This window comes from Scylla paramamosain, chromosome 1 (assembly GCF_035594125.1).
Source record: "Scylla paramamosain isolate STU-SP2022 chromosome 1, ASM3559412v1, whole genome shotgun sequence".
NCBI lineage: Eukaryota > Metazoa > Arthropoda > Malacostraca > Decapoda > Portunidae > Scylla > Scylla paramamosain.
Window position 1 is genome coordinate 8,102,121 of NC_087151.1, and position 15,628 is coordinate 8,117,748.

A 15,628-nucleotide genomic window follows, 5' to 3' on the forward strand; every position below is an offset into this window, starting at 1 on the left:
AGGGAGGGGGGAGAAGGCGGCAAGAGATAGCAGGAAGGGCAAAAGTGGGGGTGTCATCGAGGTGGGTGTGATGCTCAAACACGCCTCGAATAACAAGCAGCGTCGGCCTTCAGGGCGGTGCAGCTAATTTGGAAGCGTCACCCGAGGAAACATGGGGGCGAGGACACGAGGACGTGAAGCCGAGGCCCACAGGGTCGGGGAGGGAAGTGAGGACACGAGAAAGGAAGCTGGCGCTGAAAAGAGCAGGGACAAAATTAGGGGAAAGGACAGGTTGGCTTAATGAAATCTCGCGTCGCATTACTTCTATAAATAACTCAGCGCCCTTCTGATCAATACACGGTACTGCTGACTCCAGGACGCTGCGTGGTGGTCGGGACTGAAGTACTACGGGCGAGGTCACAGTTCCCTACAGTCAGGCTGCCTCGAGGATCACTGGGGCCGAGGCAGACTTTCCTGGAGCAACATTTGAGTAATGACAACAGTCCACCAGGTCGTCTTTAGCTGGTGCTCTTAAAGTGGATGTATCAGGGCGGCAGCGGCGAGGTGCCGGACTCCCGCCCCACACGCCACACGCCATCGCCTTCCTCTACTCACCCCGGCCGGCTCGCCTCTTACACTTTATTAAATTTACTACACACAAATACACAGTTTCTGACCAGCTGGTGACGCATTAACGGGGGTGAGGTGTGCCTGGCTGCTCGGAGGGGAGCCATGTGGACGCCCACGCCATCCCGGAGTCCCTGGAAGGCCCTGGAAGGTTGTGATCGGAAGATTGTGTCTCCGGAAGGTCCCCTGGAAGGATATATCATTGTAAGGCTGCGTGCGGATATGTGTGTCCTCGTGTCCCTGGAAGACTGTAGTCCCAGATGCCTGTGTCCCTGGAAGACTTTGTCCCTAGAAGGGTGTGTCCTTGTAAGTGTGTGTCCTTGTAAGGGTGTGTTTCTGGAAGGCTGTGTTCTTGTAAGGGTGTGTGCTCGGAAGGCAGTGTCTCTGGAGGGCTGTGTCCTTGTAAGGCTGTGTCCTTGCAAGGCTGTGTCCCTGGAAAGCTTTATTCCTGGAAGGCTGTGTCCTTGTAAGGCTGTGTCCCTGGAAGGCTCCGTACCCAGGTCGGAACGTCCTCAGAAGCACCAGCCTCTTGAAAACATGCAGTGTGCTTGTTTCTTTGCGCCAGGATGTGCCTTGTAATTAGCCCGGGCGGTGGATGGGTCTACAAGAGCGGAACCCTTTTGTCTGGCCACAGCCCTCGACCTGCCTCCATGTCTGGACCTCGCGGGCATTTCTTTGCTTTCACAGCGAGTAGCGAGCCAAAGTTAGCGGTGTCGCAGCCACCCAGAGATGACTCCAGCACCGCGGCTCCAGACACTGGGAATGAATGTGATCTTACTCAAGTAAAAAAAAATTTGACTCGCCTTAGTGAGAGTCACTCTATTATCTTCAGGCTTCTCCCTTCTGTCTGGTGCTTCCGCTCTGCTGCTGCTACACACACACACACACACACACACACACACACACACACACACACACACACACACACACACTTCACGCGGGTCTCGTAAATGTTACCATAATTCTTGCCTCTTAGTGCCTTGAACTGTCCCTCGCCGTGACTGGCCCTGTCCCGCCCCGCCAAACATGCACGGCGCCTCCTCTGCTGCCGCGATCCGCCTCTCCCTCAAGGCACCGTCCCTCGCACTTCCCTCCCACTAGCCGGCCCGTTCTGCTCTTCTCATCAGTTTCCGTCGCTCAGGTTTTCCAATTACTTGCTCCCGCCACTCAGGCCGCGTCCAAGCTGCCTCATCTTTGCTCTTATCGCCACATTCACATCAGGCGCTGCTCATATTTTTTCCAGAATATGATTCGGCGTAAAATAAACTACTTCGCAGCGTTTCAAGACTTAATGCCTTTAATCGAAATCAAAATACTAGTGAGGTCTTATAATGTGCTGTTGATGTAATAAATGCAAAAAAGATTCTTTCACTTTCGTAAATGGCTTGTTTTCATAAGAAATTGATAAAATCATAAAACCAATCTTTTATGCATCAAGTATATTAGAAAATATTGTGAAATTGTTTTTTCCGCTTCAGATATATTTAAGAAATCTTGGGACTTTGTTTTTCTTTCTGAGTTGTTGTATATATAAAAGTGAGAGACTGTGAAGTAAAGATTTTTCTGAGTCATATCTTGGGATGTGTGGAAACCCTTCGGGGCTGGCGAGGGTCGAGGAACACTTCAAAGTGTGTAAGAGAGAGAGAGAGAGAGAGAGAGAGAGAGAGAGAGAGAGAGAGAGAGAGAGAGAGAGAGAGAGAGAGAGAGAGAGAGAGAGAGAGACGTGGTGGTGTGTTTCCTTTGATCTGAACCGACAACAGTAAATTCTTTTCCTACTTTCCCTCCACACAAACACATCCCTTGTTGATACACTTGCCTCATTCACCGCCCATTGATGAGAAGGGGACAGAAAATCTTCCCAAAGACACTTCATGAAGAGCTCAAATTTTTACTTAGATCTTCACCCTCCCTCTTAGCTGCGAAGGCGGGGGAGAGGCAGAGTTACAATGGGTGGAGAATGTCACGATTATCAGGAAAGGTAAAGAAAACCATAAAAAAAGCCTCAGTTTCCATGAATACAGTTTAGCAAGGGACTTCGAAGTATTAGCGCTGCATGACACACCTTCATCCTTCATTGCCTTGGCGAATTACAAGGCAGCGAGAACAGGAATTATACACGGAAAGGTGGAAGATGACAATACCTGAATGAACGGCCAATTAAGACAGGCCAGTAGGGAGTGAGGCGAGGGGTAGAAGCTGGAGACCTGAGGGAGAGACCAGAGAAGAGAGAGAGAGTAAAGGGGGAAAGGAAGGGAGGAAAACCAGCTGCCACAGAGGGGAAAGGGGGTAAGAGAGGCAAGTTAATGCATATTTTCCAGTTGGCGCTTTAACCCCCTGTCTCCCTCTCTTCCCACGGCCTCTACCCCTCCTCCCTCTCCTCCTGCCCCGCCCTGAGGCCATAACAACGCCGCGGGCCAATATCTTCCCCGCATTGTTCGTGCCGCGCCTGTACCTGGAACCTGCACCTGAGTTACGCGGCGGTAGGTGAGGCGTTGAGGCGAGGGGAAGGGTTGAGGCAGGAAGCGGGGAGGTACTAGGTGGGGAGGTGGGGAGGTTGGCAGCCATGCATGTTAGAGCGTGGGGAGGAGGAGGATGAAGTTGGGCGTTTGGGAAGAAATATGAGTCGTTTGAGAGTAGAAATAGGAGTAGAAGGAGGAGGAGGAGGAGGAGGAAGGGTAAAAACAGATGAAAGGGTAGGAAGAAGGGAAGGAAGGAAAAAAAAAAAGAAAGAAAATACACGTAGATGAAAGAAAGTACATGTAAATGATGAAGAAAAGGTGAGGAAAAGGAAAAAAAAAATAGAGGAAAAACGGAAGAGGTTTATGAGCTGACAACATGGAGAAAAATAGTGTAGATGATGAAAAGGCGTAAAAAAAAAAACACACATTAGAGAAGAAGCAGCTAGAGGAGGAGTAGGAGTAGGAGGTGGAGGGGAGGGAAAGGTAATTTGCTAAGGAGGCGAGGAGGAGGAAGAGGAAGGGGAGGAGGAGGAGGAGGAGGAGGAGGAGGAGGAGGAGAAGGAGAAGGGGAGAAGTGTTTGTCGTGGGGGGGAACTGTAATAAGTGGCTTGAGGCAAAGTTTTATCTGTAAAGGACTAAGAATTAGGAGTGGACGTCATAACATGTGTAGGAAATGACTGAGTGTTGCGTGTGTGTGTGTGTGTGTGTGTGTGTGTGTGTGTGTGTGTGTGTGTGTGTGTAGATCCATCATAGTGTTGTTGTGTTCATGCTCGTAAAATGCTCGTAATATATTGCCTTATAATACCTTTCTTTTTTTTTTTTTTTAAGTCCTATTGAAATATGTTGGGCAATTCGCATGTGAGAATTTTTTTGTTTTTCTTCTTAATTATACTGTTTAAAATGCCATTTGTCTGCTCTCTCTCATTCTCTCTCTCTCTCTCTCTCTCTCTCTCTCTCTCTCTCTCTCTCTCTCTCTCTCTCTCTCTCATTCTTTTTCCTAGCGTGCGCGCTTTGAGAATAAGAGAAGGATTTGCAAGCTGAAATGGAGCTTTAAATGAGAGAGAGAGAGAGAGAGAGAGAGAGAGAGAGAGAGAGAGAGAGAGAGAGAGAGAGAGAGAGAGAGAGAGAGAGGAAAGCATCAAAAGTAAAGCGCATACACACACACACACACACACACACACACACACACACACACAAAGCCGATTTAGCCAAGCATAGCGTCACACTTTACAAGCCTCGCCTGAACAATGGCCGGACACAACACACTCATGCCGGCCTCCCTTCTGGTGCGCAGCCAAAGGTTCTGCTGCCCTCATGTGACTACTCTTCCCTGCCCTCCCTCCCTTATTTTCTTTCTCTCTCTCTCTCTCTCTCTCTCTCTCTCTCTCTCTCTCTCTCTCTCTCTCTCTCTCTCTCTCTCTCTCTCTCTTCTGTACCTCCTATTCTCTTTCTTTCCTTTTCCTATATCTTTCCGTTTCCCTCCCTACTTTCCTTTCTCCTGTTCTTCTCCATTGTTTCCTTTTCCTTCATTTCCTCTCTCTATATTTCCGTCTCCCATTCTATCTCTAGCTCACATCCTCTCTCCTTCCATCTTTTTTTTTCCTTCCCTCTCTGCCTTCCTGTGTCTTACTTAGCCATTCACTACTTTTCCTGCTTTCCTATTCCTTTTCATCCTCTGTTCCTTTTTCATCCTCATCTTTTTTATTCTTTCTCTCTTTACTTTCCTTGCCTATGCTTTTTATTATTGTTTCTTTCTATTCCTTTTCTTTTTCTCTTTCCCATTCCCCACCCTTTTGTCCCTCCCTCCTTCCTCCTTCCCTTTTCTTTCCTCACTGTTTTTTTCAATCCTGTTCCATTTTATTCTTCTTCCCTTCGCCTTTCATTTCACCCTTGTCTTTTCTGTCTGTATTCCTCGTTCCTGCCCTTTTTCCCTCCCTCCCTCCCTCACTCACTGTTCTATCAATCCTCTTCCATTTTACTCCCTCTGTTGTGTCTTTTCATCTTTTCATTCCTCACTCCAGCCCTTATTCCTTCAATTCTTCCGTGCCTTCACTCGCTTTTCTTTCCTTCTCTCACTGTTCTTTCAATCCTCTTCTTTGTCTCCTGTTCTATTTTATTCCCTTTGTCTTTTCCATGTGCATTATTCTCGCCTGTTCTTTACTCTCCCCCCCCCCCATCCATCCCGTCCTACCTTCACTCATTGGGCAAAGCTACAGGAATTACACGGGTGCTCGTCTGGCCTTCATGACGGTGAACGCTGCGGCACCGGCCCGGCCACCACCGCTCAGCCCAGACTAAAGCTTCTGTTCTCCCGTGGCACTTATGGCCGCCGATCACTGGAAGACTCGTACATCTTTATTGCAGTGACCTCGCCCTCTCAACCGCGCATAGGTCAGGTGATATGCTGTGACCTCTACGTGACCCTGTGTAACGTAACCTGTAGTGTATCTCTCTCTCTCTCTCTCTCTCTCTCTCTCTCTCTCTCTCTCTCTCTCTCTCTCTCTCTCTCTCTCTCTCTCTCTCTCTCTCTGTCTCTCTCTCTCTCTCTGTGTGTGTGTGTGTGTGTGTGTGTGTGTGTGTGTGTGTGTGTGTGTGTGTGCTTTATGGGGTATTGGTCTAAGATAATAAAAAGAGTGAAAAAAAGACCCACTGATGTGCCACTCCCTAAAGAAGTGTCAAAAAGGATTATCCAAAATTGGTGGTGGTGGTGGAAGTAGTGGTGATAATGGTAGTGGTCGTGTGTGTGTGTGTGTGTGCGTGTGTGTGTGTGTGTGTGTGTGTGTGTGTGTGTGTGTGTGTGTGTGTGTGTGTGTGTGTACTTGTCCTCTACCGATGGTTTAGGATGCGTGAAACATTTTTTCCTTTTTTTTTTTTTGTCAGGAACATTTTTGTTAAAGAGAAAATGCTCATCATTAACATTTTTTAACTTCTGTACCGAGCAGCAAACATGGCGGTGGTCGTTGGCCGTAATTAGCAGCTGTGTGTGTCTGTGTGTGTGTGTGTGTGTGTGTGTGTGTGTGTGTGTGTGTGTGTGTATGGCGGTGAAGTGCTAAGGGTACTTAAGGCTGGGTCATGTGGAGGGAGTGTTAGAGTATTATATGGGCCATGTGGCGGCGTGGCGGGCTGAGGGGCGGGGTGAAAGGGGCAGCCGCGGTGAAGTGTGGCGTGGCGGCTCGTGGTAATGGCTCAGTACAAGCAGGGGGTGTCCACTTAAGAGAACACGAGGCTTCTGTATGTTATGTGATGGCTGTGGTTGTCTGGTTATCTGGAAATACTCTAAAGGTTATATTCTACATCACTAGAATAAAGAAGGTAGTCTCAAGTATCCATATAAACTTAGGGAAAGTAAAGACACCTAAGAGGAGACGAGGCTTCTGTATGTTCTTATGTGATGGCTGTGTATAGTTGTCTGCTCGAGATAAGGAAGTATTCTAAACGTTGCATTTTAAATTCCAGAAACTAGGTAGATTCAGGATCCAAAAAAAATAGGTAGATACATAAATAATCTGTTAGAGAGTAAACATACATTAGGTTAAGCAGTTCAGAGGAGAGAAGAACCTGAATGCCTGTATTGATTGAAGTTGTCTACTAGAGATATGAAAGTACTCTAAAGATTGCATTTTAAATTACTGCCATAAATAAGGTAAACTCATACACATCTATATAATCTGATGGAGAGTAAAGATACATTAAGTTAAGCGGTTCAGAGGAGAGAAGACCTTGCCTGTATCGACTGTGGTTGTCTGCTGGAGATATGGAAGTATTCTAACGATATCATTTTAAATCACTGCCATAAATAAGGCAAACACATACACTTCTACATAATCTGATGGAGAGTAAAGACACATTCAGTCAAGCAGTTCAGAGGAGAGAAGACCTTGCCTGTATCGACTGTGGTTGTCTGCTGGAGATATGGAAGTATACCAATTCAAATCACTGCCATAAATAAGGTAGACTGATACACATCTTTATATTCTGATGGCAAGTAAAGACACATTCGGTTAGGCAGTTGAGAGGAGAGAAGCTCCCTCCCTGTCTGTATCGACTGTGGTGGTCTGCTGGAGATGCCGCGGGAGTACTCCAGTAATAACATTAGGCAAGTTGAAACAAGGAAAGTTTAGGAGACAGTGTGGTGCGTTTAGTTATACGAGTAAGAAAGGTTGTGTTGCGTTCCAGTTTGTGTGTCGTCGTCGTTGTTTTGAGGGAGTTAGTGTAGAACTTATGAGTGAAGATGTCTGATGGAAAAAAAAAAAAAATGGTGGTATAGATGGTTAGTTTGAATAGAGCAGCAGGAAACAAGGACAGAATGATAATGAGGAGTGACAATTTGATCTACGACTTGTTAGTTTTCCAAAAAAGTCACCTGTGCAACTGTGAACGTATGATGTGTTACTTTTAGTTCGTTTTAGTAATCAAAATAGACTTGAGATAGAGTATTTATTTTGATAAAGTCACATTAAAAAAGAAATAGGACAAAAAGGAAAAAAAAAAGGCTCTCAAATAGAATATTGGATGAATGGAAAAGATTAAGCCGTAAAGTGCAAGACTAAAAGGAGTTAAAAAAAATATGTATATGGATGGAGATGACAGGTGGATGTATGTATTATAGGAAATGCCACGTGTAGGCCTATTGGCTTCTTGTGGCCACAGTTTCCCTCATTTTCCTATGTTCTCATGTTTCCTATGTCCTTTACCCTGATGGAAGCACCTCAGGCAAACATACGACGAGCCAGTCTGAAGCACAATTAAAGGCATGTGATGTTGTGCCTATTAATTCATTGCGCATAGGGTGTTAAGCAGCTGGAGGAGGCCACGTAAACATTTATATATATTTTCTTGATTATTGTTTGACTTTACACGCTAAAAACGAACTTGGACTTGTATTTTTGGAGAATTTCCAAGGATGGTGGCTTTTTTTTTTTTTTATATATCAAGGAGACTGATCAGATATAAATAAAAGAAAAAGGTCTCCCGCTAACAATGCTGTTCCCCTTCCTACCCTCCCCTCTCAGGAAAAAAAAAAAAAAGAGCAATACTTAAAAAGAGAAAGGCTAATTAATTGTCTGAGGTTTTGCGTCACCACTCACCTATTCTCGGCTACGGTGCGTCACCAAGCCGCCATTCACGTCACAACACTCAGCTCTTTAGTCACCTTGCACGCGTCCCGGTCACTGTGGGGGAGGAGGGTTGGGGGGCAGACAAGTGACCCGTTACTGGGAAAGAAAAACACGACGGGAAATTAAATGATGCGCAAATTAATTAGTGCCATTCCTGCAATGGGAAAATAAATAACGTACACGGAAAACTGCTGCGTGTTGAAATTACGAGGTGTAAATTTTGCCTAATTACCATGGAAACGACTCCACTGCTCGTCTTTAATGCCCTTGTGTGCATGTTTGTGTCTGTCCGCCTGTCTGTATCTCTGCCTCTCTGTTCGTCCGTCCGTCCGTCTGTCCGTCTGTCTGTCTGTTCTATTTACACTCCTTTCTTTCATAACATTTTTTTTGTGTAAATATTATCAGCAAATATTCTAGTTATAGACAAATATCTGGTATGTGTTATGTAATTCTCTCTCTCTCTCTCTCTCTCTCTCTCTCTCTCTCTCTCTCTCTCTCTCTCTCTCTCTCTCTCTCTCTCTCTCTCTCTCTCTCTCTCTAAGACGGCAGCATCCCCACAATGTTGGTAGTGACAGCCATTGGAACAACTTAGTTAAAGCAGAGACCACTTGGAATGGGGCCTTGGGCTTTGTTGGTGCGGTGTATAATATTCTCCCCCGCATCTCTCTCTCTCTCTCTCTCTCTCTCTCTCTCTCTTCATCTCGAGGTAAGGATGAAAAAAGCTACCCGATATAGTGGCAGTCGTAAACCTTCAAACCTTTCTCCTCCGTAACCTTGCTTCCTCTTGTTGTCGTCACTCGTATTAAGGGACGTGGAGGCCTCGCGCAGATAGCTCGAAAAATTTCATTCGCCGATCCGCAGCTGAAACCAATCTCGCGTTGCAACGAATGGGTATTGTTTGGTCCGCGGGAGGAGGAGGAAGAGGAGGAGGAAGAGGAGGAGGAGGAGGAGGTGAAGGAGGTTGAGGAGGAAGAAGAGGCGGAGTTGGAGGTGGTGGTGGTAGCGAGGAAGGCGCGAAGATGTTATGTTATGTTTGTGTGTGTGTGTGTGTGTGTGTGTGTGTGTGTGTGTGTGTGTCAGAGGCAGGAAAAGCTTAATTTCAGGAGATATGTTATGAGGAGAGGCCGGATGCTGTTAAGAAAGGTGCTGTGTCTTAAAGAGAAGAATGCTGGGGGAGAATAAGACTTGGTGAGGAGGAGGAAGGGGAGGAAGGGGGAGGAGGAGGAGGAGGAGGAGGAGGAGGAGGAGGAGGAGGAGGAGGAGGAGAAGGAGGGGATTACTAAGGATTACGCAGTCTTACAAACAGCAACAGTCCTTCAGTTTCTTGCTACATTGTTTGTTTTTACTGCTCTTCGTTAACTGTTTGCAATAGGAGAAGGGTATCACAAGAGGAGGAGGAGGAGGAGGAGGAGGAAGGAGGAGAAGAGGAAGAGACACAGTATTAGAACTAGTGGTATAGGAAGAAGACGAAGGAACACAAAGAAAAACCAACAGCACCAGACCTTCTTGGTTCATGCTAGGCTGTTTGTTAATGAAAAAAAAAAATATACATATGATTAAGTGAGTAAGGGACGAAGAAGGAGGAGGAAAATGAAAAAAAAAGAAGAAAAATTATAAATAGAATAGATAGATTACCGCGATATGAAGAACAGGTAAGAAGGAGGGAAGAGAAGAGGAAGCAAACAAGGAAAATAAACAGAAAACCAGTGGAGAAACGCAGCGAGATGGCAGGAGAGAATGACATTGACACACCAGTAGATACGTGTCACGGAGAAAGAAGCTGAGAGATGAAAAAAAGTTACAGTACTCTGGTGTCATAGTACAAGAGGCTGAGGACCTGCTGGCGTGGGACTGACAAGAGTGTGACAGCGAGTAATTTTCCTATACGACGAAGGCAGAAAGGGGGAAAGAAATGGAAGGGAGAAAGAAGACGGAATTGAAGGGAAAACGATGCAAAGAAAAGGGAGAAAAGAGGAAAGATGTGTGAAAAAAAGATTTTTTAGTGGAATCCTTATGTTTGGGTGGGGGAAGTGCAGGAGGAATGGGAATGGAGAAAGAAAACGTGTAAGGAAGCAACAAGATGCGAAGAGAAGGGAGAAAACGAGAAAAAGATGTCTAGCAAAGGTTTGGTAGTGTTATGTTAGAGTGAGGGAAGGGCAGGAGAATTGGAGTGAAGGGAAAAGGAAAATATGTAGGGAAGAGAGAAAAAATGTAAAGGAAAGGAAAAAGGAAAAAGAGAAAAGAAGTTATCTAGAAAATGTTTGGTAGTGAAAGTATTATGTTAGGTTGAAGGAAGGGCAGCAGGAGGAGGAGGATGAAGGGAGAGTGTGGATAAGAGGTACATAAGAAAAGAAGGAGGAGGAGGAGGAGGAGGAAGAGGAGGAGGAGGAGGAGGAGGAGGAGGAGGAGGAGGAAAGTGATATGTTGTTGTTTCTTATGACCCTCTTGTTGCAAACTCTGCTCTTTAATTACTGGTCAGGTCTAACTCTCTCTCTCTCTCTCTCTCTCTCTCTCTCTCTCTCTCTCTCTCTCTCTCTCTCTCTCTCCTCTCCTCTCTCCTCTCTCTCTCTCTCTCCCTCTCTCTCTCCTCTCTCTCTCTCTTCTTTTTTTATAACCACTTAGGTAGTTCTCGGTAATTACATTCTCTCTCCTCAGTGAGACTCGCGGGTGTCATCTCGCCTCGGCCTTAGGGTTTGGGGGCAGGCTTACTCTCACCTCCGCTCCCTGCCACTCCCTGCCACACCCTGCCGCACTATGTATTTCTGAACACCCTTAAGCTACACCACGATACTCTGCTATCTATGACTGAAGCTCATTTTCTTAAACCCTTTATTCTTTTATTAGGATCTTTTTTAAGTCTCCAGAGATGCTTGGTCAAGGCGTTATCACAACACTTCTTATTTCTGAACACTCCTTAGCTACACAATTCCATTTTGCTCTAAGACCGACGCTCATTTTCCTAAACCCTTTGTTCTCTCTTCGGGATTATTTTCGAAGGCTACTGAGATGATTAGTTAAGCTTTCATAATGCGTACATCTTCCTATTTGTAAACACTCCTAATCTACACCAACCATACCACTCCGTTCTCAAAGACTTAGGTGGTTATTTTTAAACACTTTGTTCTTTCACTAAGATTGTTTTCAAAGGGCATAGAGATGACTAGTCCGGTTATCATTAGGAAGCTTTAAAAGAAAGACAAATTTATGGATGAGACAAAAGGACTGTAAAAGGACTGCCACGTGCAGGCCTGATGGCTTCTTGCAGCTTGCCTTGTTTTAAGGCCTCACGTTCTGTCAGATTTTGTAATGAGAGATGTAGCAGATCACAAGACTCAATATTGAGGAAAAACGCTTAACACAAAGGGAAGTGAAGGAGGTTGCCTAACTTCTGGTCACGTCTGTACCTTGAGTGTCTGGGCAGACGTCCCACCTCTCCCCGCTGCCTCATGTGACTCAAGTTTTCAATTTGATTTCTTAGTGTTTCAAAACTAATGCCACTGTATTAGTCTCTGTCCTCTTTATAACGCCTCGCTGTAGATGAAGAGATGCATTTTTATTGATTACAAAAATATAAAGACCAAATAAAACAAAGAATACAGATTAGATTCAGATAGTTAAACTTTTCGGTTCTTCTTTAGGGATTGGTACTTCAGTGAGGCTTTATATATATATATATATATATATATATATATATATATATATATATATATATATATATATATATATATATATATATATATATATATATATATATATATATATATATATATATATATATATATATATATATATATATATATATATATATAGTTGTATTTGGCTGATATCCCTTTCACATTAAAAAATATGTACATATACTAAATTCATAAGACCAACATTTACAATAGCGGGTGATTCGATGAAACACAACATGGATAACAAAATACACTAGCAATAACAGTAGATAATAACAGTAAAATAAGAACTTGATACACCACAGAACAACACCACGCAACACCTTTATCACTAACAATCGCAGTTCTTCGTCCCCGCATTCAGAAACGCTTTGCTCTCTCACTATGACTATTTTCCAAGACCACGGAGATGAATGGCTGGGTTATCTACAGTTTGTCCGTTCATAATGCACAAATCTTGTGAATCTGCTACTGGAACTATATATATATATATATATATAAAAAAAATTTAAAACCCATGTTACTTCAAGTAGAGCCTTTTGAAAGTAGTGGAGGTGTGGAGCAGAAGTGTTTCAGAATACGGTCCTTCATATCACCGCCACACGCCACATCACACCACTTCACTCCACATCACGTACTTTAAATGATTCATACCGCACTGTATCGCACCACACCTTACGGTACTGCTGTCAGCGTATGAGTAATGGTGCATCCCTCACCTCACCGCAAACACGTCGCCATCCATCACCCCTGCACAGTGACGCCATCAATGTGTTTTCTATCCTCACCACGCTGCGTGTTGTTGCACCACCATTAAATCAATCCATCAATCAGTTAATTAATCTACCACATCACCACCACCACTACCGCTGCCGGCACTACTGCTGCTAGTGTTACTACTAGTACCATTACTTCTTCTACTACTACTACTACTACTACTACTACTACTACTACTACTACTACTACTACTACTACTACTACTACTACTACTACTACTAAAAATAATAATATTGCTACTACTGCTGCTGCTGCTGCTGCTGCTGCTGCTGCTGCTGCTGCTGCTGCTGCTGCTGCTGCTGCTGCTGCTGCTGCTGCTGCTGCTACTACTACTACTACTACTACTATTACTACTACTACTACTACTACTACTACTACTACTACTACTACTACTACTACTACTACTACTACTGCTGCTGCTACTACTACTTCTACCACTGCTACTGCTGTTGTTGCTGTTCTGCTATTGCTGCTACTGCTGCTGCTGCTGCTGCTGCTGCTGCTGCTGCTGCTGCTGCTGCTGCTGCTACTACTACTACTACTACTACTACTACTACTACTACTCCCTATACGATAATATCTTAATTACCTACTCATACAGCCTTCAAGGCAAGACAATACCACCACCACCACCACCACCACCTCCACCACCACCATTCCCTCCGCTGACATTACTTGACTGTTTCTTCAATAATCTATAAACATTTACTTTTAACTTCCGTGATTTTTTTTTTCAATGGTTATTCTGGAAATGAGATTGATATTCTTGCTCGTAAGAAAAAAAAAAAACAGCCAAGTTATCAGGAAGGGAAAAAAAGAAAACGGATACTCTCTGTAATAATTATTCTTGTTTTTCTCATTTGACGTTAAAAAAAAAAATAGGAGTAGAAGTAATTACATAAATGCAGAGTTGCCTTGGTTCATAATTTCAATGATACTTTTTTTATTTACGGAAGGAGAGAGAAAGAACTGGAATATTTCAACATTATTTTTTGTATTTTTGTGTTTGAAGAGAGGCATTCCAATTCCCGCAGATCAAGAGAGAGAGAGAGAGAGAGAGAGAGAGAGAGAGAGAGAGAGAGAGAGAGAGAGAGAGAGAGAGAGAGAAGGTGGGAGGAATCGTGCTCTAGTGTACTAATCCATTTGTACGATAAGTGTGTGTGTGTGTGTATGTATGTGTGTGTGTGTGTGTGTGTGTGTGTGTGTGTGTGTGTGTGTGTGTGTGTGTGTGTGTGTGTGTGTGTGTGTGTGTGTGTGTGAGTGTGTGTGTGTGTTTACTGTACTTCTCTTAATGAGGGCGGGTGACTGAATGCCGTGTACGTGTTGATGAAAAACTTACATGACGACTTGACGCTGGAGAGAGAGAGAGAGAGAGAGAGAGAGAGAGAGAGAGAGAGAGAGAGAGAGAGAGAGAGAGAGAGAGAGAGAGAGAGAGAGAGAGAGGAGAGGAAGGGAGAGAGAGGAGGTAAGGTATCTTGAAGACCTGAATTGGAGGGAGAGAGAAATACGGAAGGAGGGAGGAAGAGAAGCGCGTTACCTAAAGCTGTACAGGGAGGAAGAATGGGAGGGAGGAAGGGAGGGAAGGGAGGGGAAGGGAGGTAGGGAGAGAGGAAGGGAGGAGGGAAGGAGGAAAGGAGAAATGGGACAAGGGAATCTGCAATTGAGGAGGAGGAGGAGGAGGGAGAGAGAGGAGTTAAAGACCTGCCAGAGAGAGAGAGAGAGAGAGAGAGAGAGAGAGAGAGAGAGAGAGAGAGAGAGAGAGAGAGAGAGAGAGAGAGAGAGAGAGATCTGAGAACATGTAATAAAGGATAGTACGTAAATGGAAAGAAGAGGAGGAGGGAGAAGAATGAAAGGAGAAGTATGAGGAGGAGGAGGAGGAGGAGGAGGAGGAGGAGGAGGGGAGAATGAACAAGGGAGAAGAGGTTAGGAAGGAGTAGGTATTCCATATTAAAGATAGAAGGTGACTGCGAGGAGGAAGAGGAGGAGGAGGAAGAGGAGGAGAAGGAGGAAGAGGAGAAGGAGGAGGAGGAGGAGGAGGAGGCGGAAGTTGAGAGTAGCAGGCGTGCCATTAATGGGAAGGAGAGAGAGAGAGAGAGAGAGAGAGAGAGAGAGAGAGAGAGAGAGAGAGAGAGAGAGAGAGAGAGAGAGAGAGAGAGAGAGAGAGAGAGAGAGAGAGAGGCTACAGTTAAAGAAAATAAAGAAAGAGAAGGAAATGAAGAGAGAGAGAGGGAAAGGTGAGGGACTGAGAGGTGGGGAGAAAGAAGAAACAGAGGAAGAAAAGGAAAAAGAGTAATGAACAGTAAAACAAATAGAGAGAGATAGAGGAACGTAGGAAGGGAATGAGAGGTAAAAGGAAAATAAAATAGGAAACAATGAGAGGGAGAAGGAAGCAGGAGGGAAAAATAAACAGAAGGAGGGAAGGTAAAGGAACGAAAATGGAGAGAAATGGAGGCGGGAGGAAAGAACAAGGAGGAAATAGGATGGAGGAAAGGAAGAGAAGGGGGTGGATGGAGAAGGAAGAGGAGGAAGAGGAGGAGGAAGAAGAGGAGAAGGAGAGCAGTGTCATTACTGAATCCAAGGAGGAAAAGTGTTTGGAGGAAAGAATTGGAGGGAAAAGAACACTGGAAAATAAGACGAATGGAAAACAGGCTTATTTACATAGAGGGGTCGTGAGGAGGGGGAGAGAGAAGGCAGGAGAAGAATGAGGAGGAGGAGGAGGAGGAGAAGAAGAAGAAGAAGAAAACAGGGGAAAAAAAAAAGACGAGTAAGAGTGAGAAGATGAAGAGGAAGGGCAGGGGTAATATAAGGTAGAGGAGAAGAAGGAGGAGGAGGAGGAGGAGGAGGAGGAGGAGGAGGAGGAGGAGGAGGAGGAATGAAAAATTATTACCACTTGCAGAAAAAAAGATCAGAAATACTTCAGATATTGCAGAGAGAGAGAGAGAGAGAGAGAGAGAGAGAGAGAGAGAGAGAGAGAGAGAGAGAGAGAGAGAGAGAG

At 44.8% G+C, this 15,628-nt stretch overlaps 1 protein-coding gene across 1 annotated transcript in view; it reads left to right on the plus strand.

Moving 5' to 3' along the window:
* The first annotated feature begins 711 nt into the window (after positions 1 to 711).
* The window catches only part of LOC135101295 (histone-lysine N-methyltransferase 2D-like), a 107,126-nt gene continuing 92,209 nt past the window's right edge, over positions 712 to 15,628 (plus strand). The window contains exon 1 of the mRNA XM_064005085.1: positions 712 to 1,148. Coding sequence (XP_063861155.1) covers positions 712 to 1,148 — 437 coding nt within the window. The remainder of the gene's footprint in view (positions 1,149 to 15,628) is intronic.